We start from the raw sequence: 17,836 nt of genomic DNA, 5'->3' as shown, positions 1-17,836 counted from the left end.
ATTTAGTCGTCTTGGCTCCCACTTTTTCTTTCCACATCAAGAATTTCTCTTAAACTGTTCACTATCATTGCACTTAATTTTCCCATTCTTCTCTACCTCTCTTCTCCACATGACTGCACTTTGTCAACTTCTCTCTTGTTCTTTTCTATTTGCATCTTTCACACACACACACACACACACACTCCCTCTCTCTCTCTCTCTCTCGCTGTCCTCTCTCCTTTTGTTCGTCTATCTCCCCTCTTCCGCTCCTCCTTTCTTTCGCCTCTCGCCGTTTAATCTCCCCTCGTGTGGCTTTCAATTTGTCGCCCTGCTCTGTCTCTATCTCTTTAACTCTCTACTGTTTGCCCAGAAGTCATCGTTTATGCTCGAGGGTACGTGGGATGATATGTTTGCGTGTTTGCAGCCATCCCGATGTCCTAGTCACTGCAGTTTGGTGTGATGTAGTAGCCGCTGCTTCTGTTTGTTTGTTTACCTCCCACAGCCACTTGGAGATCATTAGCAATGCCTTTGCCTGAGGAGAATCACTCACACACACACACACACACACACACACACACACACACACACACACACTCATATTCACAAATGCTCACGCACACATACATGCTCTTCCTGTCTTTCCCTCTGTCTGTTTTTCTCTCACGCACATCACCACGAGTACAAGCTAAACTGACTGGTAGCCCTCACGTACAGGGAGGGGCTTTGCTGTCACTAGTTTGTGTTTGATAAAGTCCCCAACCACCGTGAAACCCCAATGTGACTTTTATACTCAGTAAGAGTGGCCACCAGGAAAATTCAGTCATTAACTGTTTGATTTCAGGGGAAACAGTTGGTGACCACCATGACAGTAGATGTAATATGACAGGGCAGTATCCTTTAATTTAACAAATTATCTATATTATAAATCATCTTATGAATCCCACCCCGCCATATTAACTCTCTGAGTAACATGTAAACATATTTACAACATTTACAATCCCTGTAACCTGGTAAAATAAAATAAGGCGGGAGAAAAACGTGCTTTTTTAAACCTTGAGTGTACACAACCGGCTGAGTCATAAACCTAATGGTTCATATACTTAGCCATGTAACGTGTGTTACTGGAGGATACCTCTAGAGGGCGCACTAGAAATCGCAGGCTGTAAGCGACTACCTGATGTGCGGGATGTAAACTACAGACATGGCGACACTCATTGAAGAGGTTACTATTGTATAATGTTCATCCTGAGATCAGAGCTAACATGGTAACATCAATAAATAGCAGTAACATCAGTTGGAATCAGGTGACTGATTATCAAATCAAATCAACTTTATTTATACAGCACTTTAAACACAACATTGTTGATCCAAAGTGCTGAACACTGCAAACAAAGCATTAAAAAGTAACAGACAAGAACAACAACAATAAAAACAAGAAGAGAACAAGTGACAGTTAATTCCAGTGTAACACAAGAATAACAGAGCGATGGGTTTTTTGTGCTTGACGGGTTACTGAACATTAAAAGCAATTATATGTTTTAAGGCGAGTTTTAAAAACACCAATAGTGGGAGAGAGACGGATGTCTCGGGGCAAAGAGTTCCAAATTTTCAAAGATTTGGCCTAGCGGGAGTAAGTAAATGGAGAAGAGGACTGGACCAAGTATGGCACCTTGGGGAACACCACAGGGAATGGGGGGTAGAGGAGGATGAAAAGTTACCAATGGAAACACTGAAACCATTTTACCGTCAACACTGATCCCAATTTAAGTCTCACAACATTTAGTTTCAGCAGATTTCCATGTGGACTTAATATGGAACACATCTGTTGTCGGCTATTTTGACGGTCATGTTTGTCTCTGTGCAGTGGCAGTGACCCGTCGTACAGATGTGGATCATTTCAGACGAGGTCCATCAGCTTGTCTTTGAAGCTTTTTGCTATTGTTGCCCGTCCTGTTTTGTTGACCCCGTCACATCTCTACACTGCCCCTTCTGTTAGTGTGCATACTGCATCATGCAGCTGCGTCTGGCGACCAACGCTCCAAACCGATGCAGAGAAGTTAACAGGGATTTTGTCGGTCTATGTGCCAGCTCTTTAATGTGAACGATTGGAGCCGTTTTCCTTTTTTTTCCCGCTTTTGTTGTTATGTATGTGTGTTACACTGCTCGGCCACAGGCACACCTAGTGCTCAGTACGGTTTAGTATAATAACCATGAATGATTCGGTTGAAGTACATGCTCACATATCAATCATAGATCAAACCGGGCTAAATTTGGATGATTTAATAAAGCCGAAATGGTCCTGATCTTCAGCTGTTTTGGAGCTGAGCTGAGCCAAATGAGAAGAGCCTGAATTCCTGACACTAGTAGTTAAAAGCAAGTATATCTCTGACCTCAGGGTGCGGATATTCTAAACTTTACCGAGACGCGTAGAGACACGCTGCCCAGCCCCGCTGCCCAGCCCCGCTGCTTACTTAATTGTGTAGTATTTTTTACTTCACAGTATACCACTGTTTTTCTTTGAATGGATAAAAAAAAAAGTGGCACTGCCTTCCCGGCCCGCTTTGCGAGCTATCCCAGAATGCTTTACGAGCAGCCCGAGGAGGCCCCCGAACAGCTGGGACGAGATAATGGTAATAAAATATACGGCCTTCATTTTCAGTGTCTCCATTGTAGAGACTGCCTGATAAAGTGATTCATGTACGTAAATTGGGTCACGCACAAATCACTGACAAGTCACAAGATCCACCACCTCCGACCGCTTGCTTTATCTAACGTGTATGTTCTTTGATACATTAAGCACAGTGCTCGTCTTTGTCTGGCACATGTCTGCGTTGACCCGCCCGCCCACCCAGCCACCCAGCCGCCCAGACTTTACATCCTGTCTTGAGGTTACCATACAGTGCCATGCTACACTCACACAGAAAGGAATATGTATCACCGTTCCACAACAATCAGTCTATTTCAAAATACAGTTTGATAGACATTGTGAAAGATTAAATTCCATTACAGCTTACAGTCCAGTCCAGAACATTCCCAGTTAAAATACTGACATGAAAACTATAGATTTAATATTATCTAAATGACTGTGATGAGTTTTCATGATGCAGGTTTTATGTTATTTCCTACATCAACAAATGTTTCACATTGTCACTTCAATATTGCTGCAGACAGCCATGAGTTCAACCTGATATTCTGCACCCCCCTCCCTCCCCCCATACTCCCCCCCCCCCCCCCCTCCTCCTCCTAGTCAAACTAAGAGTTACATTATCGGTGCATAATGAGTGAATACAAGTGGAAAGATACCAGACAATATTCAGCCCACAACAAATCATTTTCAGAGTTGTCTGTTTGTTACGTAACGATGTGATTCATAGGAAGATTTGAGAGAGAAAAAAAGAAAAAAGAAAAAGAAAAGAAAAGATGATTTTGATCCAGACAACTTCACTCAGCGGGGTCTATACACAGAGAATGATGTTGCATTATAAGCAATGCTAAGCAGCCTCTCTCTCTCCCTCTCCCTCTCTCTCTCTCGCTCTCTCGACATCCCATAATGATCCTCAGACAGACTCAGGCAGACACCCGCTCCGCTCGGTCCCGATTGGTAGAACTGTTGCCAGGGAGCGTTGCCGTCTCAACGTGGATAGAATCTGTTGTCTGGTACACTTTAGACATGAGAACAACTGCAGGATCTGAATATTTATAACGAGGCGACTGTTCATATTGAGATCGTATAGAGAGGGACCCTAAGCAGGAGGGGAAGGGGCTGTTCTCTTGATCTCGCTCCTGACATTTTTCTTTTAGTTTCCTCTTTTGTGCAAACCGCTTCTCTCAAACTAAAACATAAATGAACTGTACCGCTATTTAACTTCACGTTACATGTTAGTCTTTGTCTACATCTTATATAAAAGTTCCACCAACTAAACTTCAGGATTTGAACTTGCCTGAACTCTTTCATAAACTACTCAAAGGCAAACACATGAATCATAAGTGTGTGTGACTTGTGTGGTTTTTTTAATGTTTGAATGTTCCCCTATTGTCATGCGCAAGGTAGCTACAGTATAACTAGTCATTAAATCTGTGTTTGCGTCTGTGCATGTGTGTGTTCTTGTGTGTTTGAGTGTGTGTGTGTGTGTGTGTGTGTGTGTGTGTGCCATCTGGTGAATCGTCTCATTTCTTCGTATTATTCAAATATGCCTGGACCTGCTGCTACAGTTAATAACACTGTGCGTAGGTATGAGTCCTTGATTAAAATGGATGTAACACACTCCCAACAAAGCAGACAACAATCAGAACAGGATTCAAATCTAGTTTTCAACACACACACACACACACATGCACACAAACGCTCACATGCTTTACATAGAGTGCCAAAAGTCACAGCCTGGTATATAACGAGGATTATAAAACAAACACGCCTTGGTATGCGGGAAACTTTGACATGGCAATGCAAACGCACACACACGCACACACACACACACACACACACACACACACACACACACACACACGCACACACATTTAATCACTCGTTAGGCAAACAAGTTGACAGAGTTCATGTCTTATATTCTTTTATCAGGGATGTGCAAAGTCTATATTTAATGCAGGCAGGAGGAGGCTGCAATTTTCCGAGCTTGAGTTTGCATGCACATGTTCGCTTTAATAAGTGTGTCAACGCGTGTGCCTGCGCGTTTCACCTCATAATGTACACGCACATTCGGCTCATGTTCATCCGTGCGTACGTTTACATCTTCTTCTTCTCCTTCTTCTTCTCTGTATATGTGCAGAGTGCCACACCGCCGTCCTGTCTGCCTGACTCAACATATTCCCCGTTCACTCTCCTTTGCTCTTTCTCTCCCTCCCCTCCCCTACCTCCTCGTCCTCGTCCTCGTCCTCCTCCTCCTCCTCCTCCTCCTCCTCCTCCTCCTCCCCTCTCGCTCTGCCCGGCTGGCACGTACATGCATGTCTGTAGACTCTGTACTGTGCTAGCTGCCGTGGCACGCGCCAACCTCACTGCAATGCAGCCCTGTGTGCATTAATTGGCAGAGAGACAGTGGGTATGTGGTATGCGGGGCGGGAAAGGAGAGAGGAGGAGGGGGAGAAAAAAAAAGAGAGGAGGAGAGGAGCATGGAGGCGATGTAAGGACACAATAGTCACAGTGACTGACACACACATGGAGTGACCGACAGACAAGCGGTCTGTCCGGTTCACAGAGGCTCAGACAGACAAACAAACAGAATGTGTATCGCTGAGTGTGCACAGCGAGATTACCTGCCAGTGGGAGAGTGTGTGTATATGTCTGTTTGCATTAGTGTGTGTGTGCGGATTTAGTCTCTCCTGCGTCTCACTGTGCCTTTTTTTGTGTGTGCTCACTCATGTGTGCCTATATGTGCCGTGCAGATATCGCCCTGCTGGAGCAACAAAAAAAAAAAAAAAAAAAAAAAAGCTTTCTAAATCTGACTCACAGTATTCAGCGCTTTGTGATATCCTCCCTTTCATATTTCCGCTGTGACTGAAGAGTAAAAGTTTGCTCGGTTTAGCACAACTTTCTCCACTTGAGTTTTTTTTTTTTTTTTTTTTACAAAAAAAAAAAATGAAGCGCATTGTGTCTGGATACTTTCTGGGGACCAAGTCTGTAACAAAACTGATCTGCAGCAGCTTTCAAACACAGGCTGGCTTTTTCAAACTTCTTCTCTCTCAGAGGTCAGAAGTGTTTTGCCTTTTCTCTGACACGCAAGAATTACACATTTGCTACACATACTGTAAAAAAAAATGCACTTACTCATGTCACAACCATTCTGCCTTCTCTCCCTCCCACACACTTCTCTGGAAGTTATCCCCCTTTCTCTGTCTTGTATCTTCCTTTCCCTGTCATCTTTTGTGACATCTGCCTCCTGTCCTCCCTCATCTACATCAAGCTACATTTAGGGAGGCAAGTCCACGTGCTGCTCGGAATAATAAAAAAAAGTAACACCATTTAAAAAAAAAAAAAAAAAAACAAACAAAAAAAATTGAAATGTCACCTGAATAAGCTGCGGCACCACGGCGGAGGCGTAAATTAATCATTTAACTTCACCAATTCATGTAGAAATGCAACATAGTCTTGCGTGAAGACACAACTTCTCTGCACTGTGTGTGTGTGTGTGAGTGTGTGTGTGTGTGTGTGTGTGTGTGTAGGTGTTTGGCAGAGAGAGGTCTTTGCATGATTCAGAGAAAATACACAACACTTGCTGGTAAAGTAAAACCTCCTTTTTTTTTTTTTTTTTTCATCTATTGTCTTTCACAGATTGTAAGAAAACGGGAAATTCCTTGAAATCACATTTTTTATCGACTTTTAAAAAAAAAAAAAAAACTTTTATTTTAAGGATTAGAGGATTACTGCATTTTTGCTTTACAGAGACGTGACGCATTCTGTCCAGACTTGCGTCAAACTGGGAATCCAGAAGTTTCACTACTCGGTGTCTTAATTAATTAATAAATGGCGTCTCTGTGACCTCTGTAAGCTTATGCTCGTTTCCCCTCGTGTCTGAGTCATTCTCCTCCGCTTTCTGTGAGACCATATAGGCATCTGTGTCCGGGGGCAAAGTGGCAGAAGTTGCTTCAACCTAATTGTCTTTCTCTACTCGTACTGTCCTCAGATGACTTTCTCTCTGTCTCCCCTCCCCTCCCTCCTCTGCTCCCTCTCTCTCTCTCTCGCTCTCTCTCTCTCTCTCTCTCTCTCTAGCTCTGCCCAGTCTCTGTCTCCGTCTGTAACTGTAGCCTGTGTTTTTCTCTCCCTCCCACTCCCTGCGACGTATAGATACTGCATTGATCAGACACACGCGCGCAGACACATGCACACGCTGAGCCTCCCACTCCTTTCATCATTGATTCGCTCTGCTCTGCTTTTCTTTCTCTCTCACCCCCATTCTTCCTCTCTCTCTCTCTCTCTCCCTCTCTCTCCCCCCGGCAGCGGCACTTGTTGAATTCAACCCTTGGAGAATAGAGAGAGAGGGGGGGGGGTGAGAAACACACAGAGAGAGAGAGAGAGAGAGAGAGAGAGAGAGAGATAATGACAGGGAGGCAGAGCTGGAGCAGACAGGGAGCAGAGAGAATGGGGCTTTGGAGGATTTAGAGGTAGAGGAGGATAGAAGGAGAAGAAAAGTCAGGGCAGAAGAGGAAGAAGAATCGTCTTCGAGACACTTTTAAGCGAAAGAGAGAGAGAGTCGCCCAGACGGAGTGTATCAGAGTCCTCTCCTTCCTTCTCCTCCGTCCTGGTCCTGACTGCTTCTGCTGCTGCTTCTGCTGCTGCTGGGGGTGTGTGTGTTTGTGCAAAGGCTCCATGGTGTGTTTTACCCAGAAGACTGGCTCACACAGGTCAGAACTGTCTGGGATACCAGCTTTTATTTCTGCATTTGTGCATGTGTGAAAGGTGAGAGTACACAGCAAATTCTCTATACAGCCTGTACTGTATATTTGTGTGTGTGTGTGTGTGTGTGTGTGTGTGTGTGTGTGTGTGTGTGAGAGCACTTTTTATGTAAGTAACCCAGAGTGCATGTCTGTCTGCATGAAGTGGGAGAGAGTAAGAGAGACATAGAGTGTGTGTGTGTGTGTAAGAGAGGCGGTGACATTTTTTCAGTTTGTATTCCTGGAAACTGTTCTGCAGCATTGCTTAATAATGAAACTAGTGCGCACATATAAGTGTGTGTGTGTGTGTGTGTGTGTGTGTGTTAGTGTGTGTGGGTTGGTGGGGAGAAAAAAACAATGATACAAGGTTTAGGGAAAAAAGAAAAGAGGTACTAATAAGCCTGGAGAATGTTACTCGAGGATATGATATTGTGTGTTTGACATGAGTTACTTTTTTCCCTCGCCAGAGTTTAGAAAGAACCCAAATGCAGACCGAAAAAAAAAAAAAAAAAAAAAAAAAGGTGCAGAGTCAGCGAAATTTAAGGAGCATCTTTAAACTGAGACTTTTCAAAAAAAAAAAAAAAAAATGGTTGAGGAAAAGTTGTTGCCAAGACGGCCTTTCGGGTCAAGCTGCAGGAAGATGGTGGTTGATGCGTTAAGTGTGATGCGTGGAATGAGTCCAAGCGTTTTGGAATTTAAGTCATGAAAACAGCATAGCCTTAGGGTATTTCACAATATTCTTCATGTACAGTAGGAACGCCATTGTGTTCTTGTTTTTTTTTTTTTTTTTTTTTTTCTGTCTTCTGTGGACTGACTTGACTCCTCCTTTCTCTCTCTCCTGCCTCTCCTCTCTCACCCACTATCTCCGCGAATCCATCTCTCTTTCACACACCTCTCACTTCTCCCTCAACTGCAATTCATTTTCTCACTTGGTCTCAACTCTTTTTTCTTTTTTCTTTTTTTTTTCTCCCAATCCTCTGTGCTTTTCTCATAATCGAGATCCTCTCAGTTTCTACCTTCTCACCTCTCTGCCTCCCGATGGCACGTCTTTTCATCTTTCACACCTTCTCCTTCTTCTTCTTCTCCTTCTTCTTCTCTTGATTCACTCCATTTCTCCTCTTCGACGTGTTCTCAATACTTTTTTTTTGTGTTTTTCAAACAGATGCCTCTCTCAGCGGTGGAGTCTGCAGTAAATATCTGAAACCCCATCTTCCTCTACCTCGGCGGCCAACATGTCCCAGCTGCTCCATGTGGAGATCCCGAACTTCGGAGCCACAGTTCTGGGCTCCCTGAATGAGCAGCGCTTGATGGGACACTACTGCGATGTCTCCATCCTTGTTAAAGGTTTGTTATTCTGAAATCTGGACACGTTAGCTTAGCGGCAATAGCACCTTTAAAGATAATTCTCAACACTCTTCTATTCTGTGTTATTTCTACCATGCAGGCCAGGCGTTCAAAGCCCACCGGGCCGTTTTGGCTGCCAGCAGCCTCTACTTCCGCGACCTCTTCAGCAGCTCCACCAAGACCCAGTTTGAGCTGCCCTCCTCCGTCACACCTGCTTGCTTTGAGCAGATCCTCACTTTCTGCTACACAGGGAAGCTAACAATGGCAGCTAGTGAACAGCTGGTGGTGATGTACACAGCTGGCTACCTCCAGATTCAGCATATAGTCGAACGGGGCATGGACCTAATGTTCAAGGCGAACTCCCCGCACTGTGACTCGCAGACGGCGGGGTCCTTAGAGGAGACGGGATCTGAGCCGCAGAGTCCTTGTAATAACGGGAACGGACTAGCTGTGGCGGCTCTTTTGGGGACCCCGGGGTGGTCTCCGTCCATGCTACTGCCGCAGCGTAAGATCAAACTAGAAAGCGGGGACCCCACGCCCCTGACGGTACCCTCGATGCATAGCAAGATCTCGTCCTCGGAGTTGGGGAGCCGCCTTGCCAGGGCGAGTTCGCTCTTCTACACGACGGCGGGCGGGACCACAATCCCCGGCGTCCCTCCTTACCACCTTCACGGGGCCAGCGGGGGCGGAGCTGGAGGAGGAGGAGGAGGAGGAGGAGGAGGGGGAGGAGTTGAAAGGTCCAGTCCTGGAGCGTCCAGCCTGCCGACCACTGACAGCCCTACCTCCTACCAGAACGAGGACGAGGAGTTTGAAGAAGAGCCGTACGACGGGATTACAGACGATGCCTACAGTCATCTGTATGGACGCTCGGCCAACCCCTACGGGAGTGAGTATCACGTTATGTTGATGCTTTTACTCGGTCTTCGTGAAGTGCTTCAGAGCTTAGGTGGAGCTCGAACTCCATTGGCACATTTTCATGGAGAGCACTCATCACGGAAGCTTTACTCTGAAGTATTTTTCATCTATCCTAAAAAACTGCTAAAAATACAGCAGCCTCTCCATTATAGACAGTTTCACCTCACAATTATACACAAATATATAAATAAATCATAGGAGTTCAAAGATAAATCTGATCAAATGAGAAAATGCTCAGAGTCAACGGCAGCCCTGCTTGAGTTTTTTATCTTTGTAGTCATGGAAGAACTGACTAAGTGAATTACTTTCCCAAATGCCCTTGGCGCAAAGGGAGGAAATTCATTTGATACCAGGCTGATCTAAAAGTAAAACTCTGCATGACTTGCAGAAACCATAAATGCAGTTTTTTTTGGGGGGGGGGGGATTAGCTGCTCCTTGTCTGGATTTGTTACATATTGTACAAAGAGAAACGGATGCACATCGGTTACATTATTTAAACCTTTTATAAATCATGTATCCTGAGCATTTGAAAAAAAGAAGGATGCCTAAAGTGTGTGTGTGTGTTTGGGGGGGGGGGGGGGGGGGTGTTGGGGGGGGTTCTCTCAGCATAAAGATAGCTTTATGGAGATGCGATTGGAGTGCATCGTGACCATCAACACACTCCTTACACACACTCTGTGCTGCTTTTTGTTCGAACACTTTCATACTGGTGCAGATTGTCCTTCATTAGCGAGCGTACATGCTTCAGTCACTTGTGTTTGCATTTAAACGTAAACGCCCTACACACACACACACACACACACACACACTAACACACACTAACACACTGTCAATTGTACAGTATCCTGCAGGCATCCAACAGGTTTGTCAAATTCTAGAGTTTCAGATATTTATGAAACCCACTCTATCTCCAATCACTCAGAGCACCTCAGGGTGACATTGTGGGATATTTGAGAACCCTGCATGACTGTCCTGTGTGTGTGTGTGTGTGTGTGTGTGTGTGTGTGTGTGTGTGTGTGTGTGTGTGTGTGTGTGTGTGTGTGTGTGTGTGTGTGTGTGTGTGTGTGTGTGTGTGTGTGTGTGTGTGTGTGTGTGTGTGTGTGTGTGTGTGTGTGTGTGTGTGTGTGTGTGTGTGTGTGTGTGTGTGTGTGTGTGTGTGTGTGTGTGTGTGTGTGTGTGTGTGTGTGTGTGTGTGTGTAGATAAAAACTGCACAATAGAAATCCATACTTTCCTGCATGCACAATGTGCAAGCATGTAGCAATTAATGGATTCACTTCTGCATGTGATCAAATGTGCCTGGAGGAGTTGTGTGTGCGTGCACATCAACACAAATCTCATCTCAGAGGTTGGGGGGGGGGGGGCGACAGTTTTGTGAGTAGGAAACTTACACCCACCGGGCTTTAGGTGCGTTCCCCTCCAAAAGTCAAGTTGCTGATGCTGCATCGTGACTTATCTAGGATACATCTGCAATGCTCTGAAACATTTATGAAACACAGCAAAGTGACACAAACCTGCTTCACTGATTACTTTTGTGCACATACAGCGGGGCACAGAGGGTCAACACTTGCATGAATCCGTTTTCTCTATCTGTGTACTTTTTTTTTTTTTTTTACGAGTACCGCACAAACCTCTTTCTGAACCTGCTCTCTCTCTCTCTCCCTCTCTCTCTCTCTCTCTCTCTCTGCTTTCATCAGTCCAGGACAAGTCTGAGATGGCAGCGGTGCCCTTGGCCTTGGAGAACCGCAACTGTGTGCTGATCCGCAGGGACCTGGTGGCTCTGCCTGCAAGCCTCATCAGCCAGATCGGCTACCGCTGCCACCCTAAGCTCTACTCTGAGGGGGACCCCGGGGAGAAGCTGGAGCTGGTAGCTGGTAGGCACGCACATAGTTACACATTCATCCACTTGCACACAGTAACTCTCTTGCATGCAGAGAAGGACTTTCAACCAAAGAGTTTTCGTAAAAAGTAATCGTGCATCCAACATTTTGCGGAATTGACATAATTAAAAATGTGTATGTGGGGAAAATTACATTTAGATGTAGAGATTTAACTGAGTCATGACTTTTCCCAGAGCTGGCCACACACTGAAAAAGAGTATCTGGGCGAGGTTGCATTTATTATCAACAACCCAGTAACCTTTACTGGCGTTTCTTTATGCAGGAGACACTCAAATTAAATCTTTGTTTGACCCTTGAGAAGACGCAGTTCGGGATTAGATTCTGGTTATCTAGTTTACAGTGACGTGTGTCGAGAACTGCAGAACATATCAAAACCAAAAATGCTTTATTGATCCCATGGGGAAATCAGTTGCTCTTAGACGAGCAGGAGGGAGAGATATCAGAAAGGATAAAATAAGACATGAAAATCAGAAATAAAAACTGAATGGAGTATAAAGTAGAATAAAAACAACAAGAAGAAAAAAAGACAACTCTATTATGAAAATGTAATGATGTATAAACATCACTAATGCCTCGTTTCCTCTTACTTGTGTGTATGGAGACCAGTCAGCCCGAAGTGATATCTGGGATATCTGATGTGCCTGTGAATCTCCTCAGCTTCGTTATATTTCGATCCAGAATATGTCTCGAGTACGTTAAAAAAATGTAACTTTTGGTTGCACCGATAGCCGAGCAGTGATGACGCCCGCTCCGTGTATGGAAGTTAAAAGTCCTCATCGCAGCAGCTGAGGCTTTTGAATCCTACCTCGACCCTTTGCTGCATGTCTTCCCCAACTCTCTATCACCAACACTTCCTGTCTCTCTTCAGCTGTCCAACCCAATAAAGGCAAAAATCGCCAAAAAAAATAAATTAAATTGAACTTTTGCTGTCGATTTCGGTGAGGCCGTATGACGGCGTGTTAGCTTAGCGGACAGGCTGCTAACTAACTAACAGGCTGCTAACTAACTAACAGGCTGTTTCCTTCTATTCAGTTGCGGATGTTAACAGTTATATGAGTTTCTATGATTCAAAAGAACTTGTTTATCAAGTTTTAACACATCGTCTATCTGAGTAATGCTAATCTGCTAAAATACGGTTGAACATTATTTACAGTCATCGTCTTCTTTATCAGTTTGATATTCTCCCAAAACACATAGACCAAACTACTGGATGGTGATTAGAAACGAATAAACAATAATAAGTGATATTTAGTGATAATAAAGTAGAAACATCACTGAGGTATAATGAACAATAACAAATATAAACAAGATGAAATTTAGCTTTAAGCTAATTCTAGCATCTTTACATGGATGCGGTTTGCTGATATGTTGATTAATGTCTTAATTTAATAAATAAATTAAATAACTAAAAAAGTAGTGATTTGAACACCACTAAGCAATATAAACAATACAATTATTAAAAAGAAACAAAAGGAAGTATAAACAATAACAGGAAATAAAGTATCACTAACTAAAATCTATATTTGTAACAATTACATTTATTAGAGATTAGCAGCAGTTCTAACCTACGTCACTGATAAACTATAGTCTAGAAGTCTCTAATGCTCAGATCTTTACCCTTTGAAACACCTTCAGACTGCACATGACCCGCGTTAAAACTGATCCTCATTGGCTGACAGAGACCGCTACTGAACCGCGTCACAGAGTCGATCTGTTCCGTGCCGTCTAAAGCTGCAGAGGCTCACTGCAGAGATTGAAGACAGTGACAGAAGGACACCCATCTCTGCAGTGATCATCAATCAGGCCTTTATGGTGGAGCGCCTCGACACAAGTCACTCCGGGGTAAAAAAAAAAGGCATATGACGGCCTGACCGTAGTTAGCTAAATGGCTCTTAAAGGTCTCAGAGAGCATGAGAGAAATGTTTTTTTTTTTGGGGGATATGATGAGACAAAAAAAAAAAAGTGGATGTCTTTGGTGTGACTGCCAGATATTGCTCTTGGCAGTCAGACAAGAGACTTTCAAAGAGACCTGGTGCTGCTCGACATGTACCCGTTTCAATTCCTACAATGGAGCATGGCAGGAAGTCTAATGAGTTTAGTACTGGATCGTTCAGACCAAAAAAAATAATGCAGTCTGAATACTTCCAAGTAAACTTAATAAATCGAGAACAACCCCGACATGAGGACACATGCAGATGCAGTCGGTAATCAATCAAAAAAAAAAACACCAAAACTTTAGATTCAATCAAATTAAAATGAAATGAGATTAAAAACCCACGGACTACAAATTGGAATTGCAAGAAACACAAAACATGAAGGTCAAAGATATGCCTTGAACAGAATTCAAACTCATTTTGAACAGTTTGATGTTTTTACAGCCTTCGCGTTCAATTTTCTCCTTTGTTGTTTTTTTTTTCTACTTGAGGCAGTTAAAGCTTTCTCGTACTCCCTAAAATATTTAAAACCTGTCAAATAAATCCGACAAAAAAAAAAGGGTAATTAAAACCAGAAGAGGAGGGATGAATTTTAAGAGTCTTCCAAAACAAAGAAACTGATTTTTAATATATTCTTCTTTTTTCAGGTACACAGGTGTTCATGACTCGAGGCCAGCTGATGAACTGTCATCTATGTGCCGGAATCAAACACAAAGTCTTGCTCCGCCGCCTGTTAGCCACGTTCTTTGATAGGTGAGATTACAAACACGCACACACACACACACACACACACACACACACACACACACACACACACACACACACACACACACACACACACACACACAGAAAAAAAAAAAAAAAAAAAAGCAGAACAGTTTGAATTGAAGGACCTACAGTAAGATTAGTGTTCTGTGTATGACTCCAACACTACTGCTGTTGTCACAAACCAACTTTCACACTCCATCTGTGGTCATGTTGTGCAATGCGGTTATTTGTGTGTGTGTGTGTGTGTGTGTGTGTGTGTGTGTGTGTGTGTGTGTGTGTGTGTGTGTGTGTGTGTGTGTGTGTGTGTGTGTGTGTGTGTGTTCTCATGTATATCTACTGTTATGTGCCGGCTGCTGACTGCACCCCCTGGTGTTCACTGTGTGTCCCTGCAGAAACACTTTAGCCAATAGCTGTGGGACTGGAATCCGTTCTTCTACTAGTGACCCCAGTAGGAAACCCCTCGACAGCAGGGTCCTCAACGCTGTCAAACGTAGGTTCAACATCTAAAGATTCTGATGTATTTAAAAAAAGCACGCTTTGTCTACATTAACTTTTTTTTTTTGTCTTTTTTGTTTTGCAGTCTACTGTCAAAATTTCAACCCTAACTTCAAGGAGAGTGAAATGAATGTGATCGCCGCCGACATGTGCACAAACGCAAGGCGGGTACGCAAGCGATGGCTGCCCAAGATCAAGTCCATGCTGCCAGACAGTATGGAGGTGTACCGTGCAGGGATGGGCATGGGCACCGCCGCTGCTGTGGGTCTGGGCTTGGCGCTGGGAGCCCCTCAGGCGGGGTTGCCCCTCCCCTTTGAACCTGATTTCAAGTCCTTAGAGCAACGGTTGTACCCGGAGCGTAAGGACCCTCTCAGGACTCATCAGCCGCTGAGGGAGGGCAGCCCCGGGTCTGGAGGAGCCGGAGGAGAGGCCGAAGGCGAGGGGGAAGGAGTAATCCACGAGGAGCAGGAGGAAGACGAGGAGGATGCGGGGTTAGAGGGGGTAGACAGATCACTGGGGGCGCCATCTTTGATCCCAGGGGCCGAGGCGGGCAGCTGTGGCGACACGCCGCCAGAGCAGGAGGTGGAAAGTTTTGGACAAGGCCTGAGGGTGAACGGACAGTGAATGCCTCTCTCACGTTGTGAAATCTGTTTAACACCGCTTTTCTTTTTTTTCGCTTGCTCTCTTACTCTAACATCTCGCCCACCACTCTTTCTCTTCTCCCCCTCGTGCTTCCTCAGCGGGAATTTTTTCAGCACAAAAAGCAGCGCTCTTAGGTCTTAATATACAGGACATTTTTGTCTCACATGCATGCGCACATGTGTGTTCACACATACACACTGACAGAAGAACTACAACACCCGGCAGGAGAAGTTGACACAGGCATGGCATTCACACTGTGAGGGGGGAAAAAAAAAACAACACTTTCTGCTCCACCCTTCTCTCCATATATTCTGTGTTCACTCTGTGTTTCTGCACCGGAAAATCACAAAGGCCTGATCGCAGAGCAAATGGGCTTGAATGATTCATCCTTTCAATTCAGTACAAAAAAAAAAGCAGCAGCTGCTTTGCGGGCAGTTTATGGTGTGTGGCATTATGGTTTTTTTAAAGTGATTCAATTTTCTTGGAAAGCTGCATCTTAAAATAACCTCTGTAACCTCGGGCAGAGCAGACCGGAGAAACTCTCGAGGGGGCAGTCGATTTTAAAGCATTCAGACCTCTTCTCATCATTTCGCTTGTACATTGAATATGTAGACATGTTTAACAACGACACGATTGTGATATTATAGAGGTCATGTACTTTATTAACACCAGATAACAGATGAATTTCCCTTTCTGATAAATCTGCATTTTTGCGGTTAAAAAAGATTAGAAAAGTGTTTCCAAGAATCTTAAATACTTCACAATCGAAACAAATAATCTATCACATGGAGTTGTTTTTTCATGCATTTTCCACCGCGGCAAATCCGACTTAATCATCAATGTGATGCCTGTGTCTGCTCCAAACTGCCTCCTTTTAACTACCAAACATACACACACACACACACACACACACACACACGGACAAACATTACTCACTTTAGGATACTAGCCTTTAATATCTGCACCCATGCATTGAAAACACTCTTTCTGGATCGAAAAAAAGAGAAAAAGAAACAATGCTTTTTACCTTTGAAAATTAACTTCAGTCATACATCATTCTGTCTTGGAGATGCTGAGAGAGACATGAGCAGCAACATGCATTAAACCCAAGCTTGCATGCATGAGAACAAACAGAGAATTTAAGAAAACGACAACAAAGCCACAAACCTGCAGCGAAATAAAAGACAACAGCTACTGTACCTCGAGTTATGCCATAAATACGCAAAAAGGACTTTTCCCGCCATTTTTCACCGGGATGTGACATCAGAACTGACCCGGGTGTGACTGTTTTTGAGAATAAATCAGTTTCCTTTTTCTTTTCTTTTTTATTCTCAAACAGAGCGTGCTGTCGCCATAAGTTAAGGTGGTTGAATACATGGTGTAGTAAGGAAGTGAAAGCGAGAAGCACTGTTTCACCTTCATGTGGTGACGTGGGACTACTTCCATCTTTTATTTTTTTTATGTCTGTTTTTTTTTTTCTCCCTTGGGGGTAAATTATTGAATTAAACCTTTAGGAGCAATTTCTGCTGGCTTGTTGCATTCGCACTCTAAAAACAAAAAGGTTCAAATGTGTGAAACTAATGCAAATGTGATTGTCCTACGAGACTTAAACTGCCCTCTGCATCACTGATTATTTATTCGATGGGGGGGGGGGGGGGGGGGGGGGGTTGTGGATTTGCAAGGAGAAGACTGGTCTTTCAGATGATAAATGTTCCTATTTTTTTGTAAAGGGAGGGGGGGCGGAGTGAGTCTTAACAGGGACTTAAAACCTGTATCTTCTCTTTTGATATCTGTTTTCATGCTTTCTGCCTTCTGTTGATGTTTTGTGCGTTGATTCTTGGAGAAACACTGTCGTACCTTTTTATCTGGGGGGGGGGGGGGGTCTGATCAGTGTGGAAACTCATTTAATCATGTTTAGATAAAAGACTGACCCCCATTTTATTTTAAATCCACAAACTTTTAAAAAGTCAAATTTATCTATTTATTTCCCCCACTGCAAAATTTGGAAGCTACAACCGAGAAAGCAAACCGATCTGAATTATCTCTTTTTGTTTACGCGTCAGTGCTGTGCAACTGGGAAGTTTGGGTCGGCTCTTTCTCAGCCTGAGAAGCTTTAAGAAGGCCCTGCACAAGAAACACAGGGTTATAATTGCACTAGGTAATAATTAAAACGTTGACAGTATTTTTTTTTTTTGTTTTCCCTTTGGAGGAGATGTGGTCTGTCCTAGATGAAACAGGGCTGTGACAGAGTGGCTGAGCTGATGAGTGAATGTAAACTGTAGCACTGCTTGGACGAGGAAACTGAGTCACGATCGAAAAAAACGCTCGAAAACTTTTGATACGACACGTTTTTGTTTTTTTCCAGAATTGTATATTCTTAAAAAAACGGGCCAGATTATAACATTAATTTGACTGTGATTTTTTTCTAAAGCGTTGTGAACAAGTCTTCCGATGTGGAGAACAACAGGGTCAATCTC

At 43.8% G+C, this 17,836-nt stretch overlaps 2 protein-coding genes across 4 annotated transcripts in view; both read left to right on the top strand.

Moving 5' to 3' along the window:
- The window catches only part of LOC132991947 (nucleus accumbens-associated protein 2), a 30,343-nt gene extending 14,723 nt beyond the window's left edge, over positions 1-15,620 (top strand). Inside the window, exons 1-7 of one of the 3 annotated variants that reach the window (XM_061060959.1) lie at positions 5,571-7,332; positions 8,525-8,706; positions 8,807-9,592; positions 11,317-11,493; positions 14,102-14,207; positions 14,615-14,712; positions 14,803-15,620. In XM_061060959.1, the coding sequence (XP_060916942.1) occupies positions 8,595-8,706; positions 8,807-9,592; positions 11,317-11,493; positions 14,102-14,207; positions 14,615-14,712; positions 14,803-15,341 (1,818 nt within the window). In that variant the 5' untranslated portion in view covers positions 5,571-7,332; positions 8,525-8,594 and the 3' untranslated portion in view covers positions 15,342-15,620. Of the gene's footprint in view, positions 1-5,570; positions 7,388-8,524; positions 8,707-8,806; positions 9,593-11,316; positions 11,494-14,101; positions 14,208-14,614; positions 14,713-14,802 lie in introns of those variants that run through there. The other 2 variants (XM_061060960.1, XM_061060958.1) reach the window with 2 other exon arrangements.
- LOC132992056 (transmembrane protein 250) overlaps positions 1-17,836 on the top strand; it is a 131,890-nt gene that overhangs the window by 20,232 nt on the left and 93,822 nt on the right. The gene's annotated exons all lie outside the window — the stretch shown is intronic.

The sequence above is a fragment of the Labrus mixtus genome, chromosome 17 (genome assembly GCF_963584025.1).
Source record: "Labrus mixtus chromosome 17, fLabMix1.1, whole genome shotgun sequence".
In the NCBI taxonomy this organism is placed as follows: Eukaryota; Metazoa; Chordata; class Actinopteri; order Labriformes; family Labridae; genus Labrus; species Labrus mixtus.
This window is presented reverse-complemented; position numbering and strand designations above follow the sequence as displayed.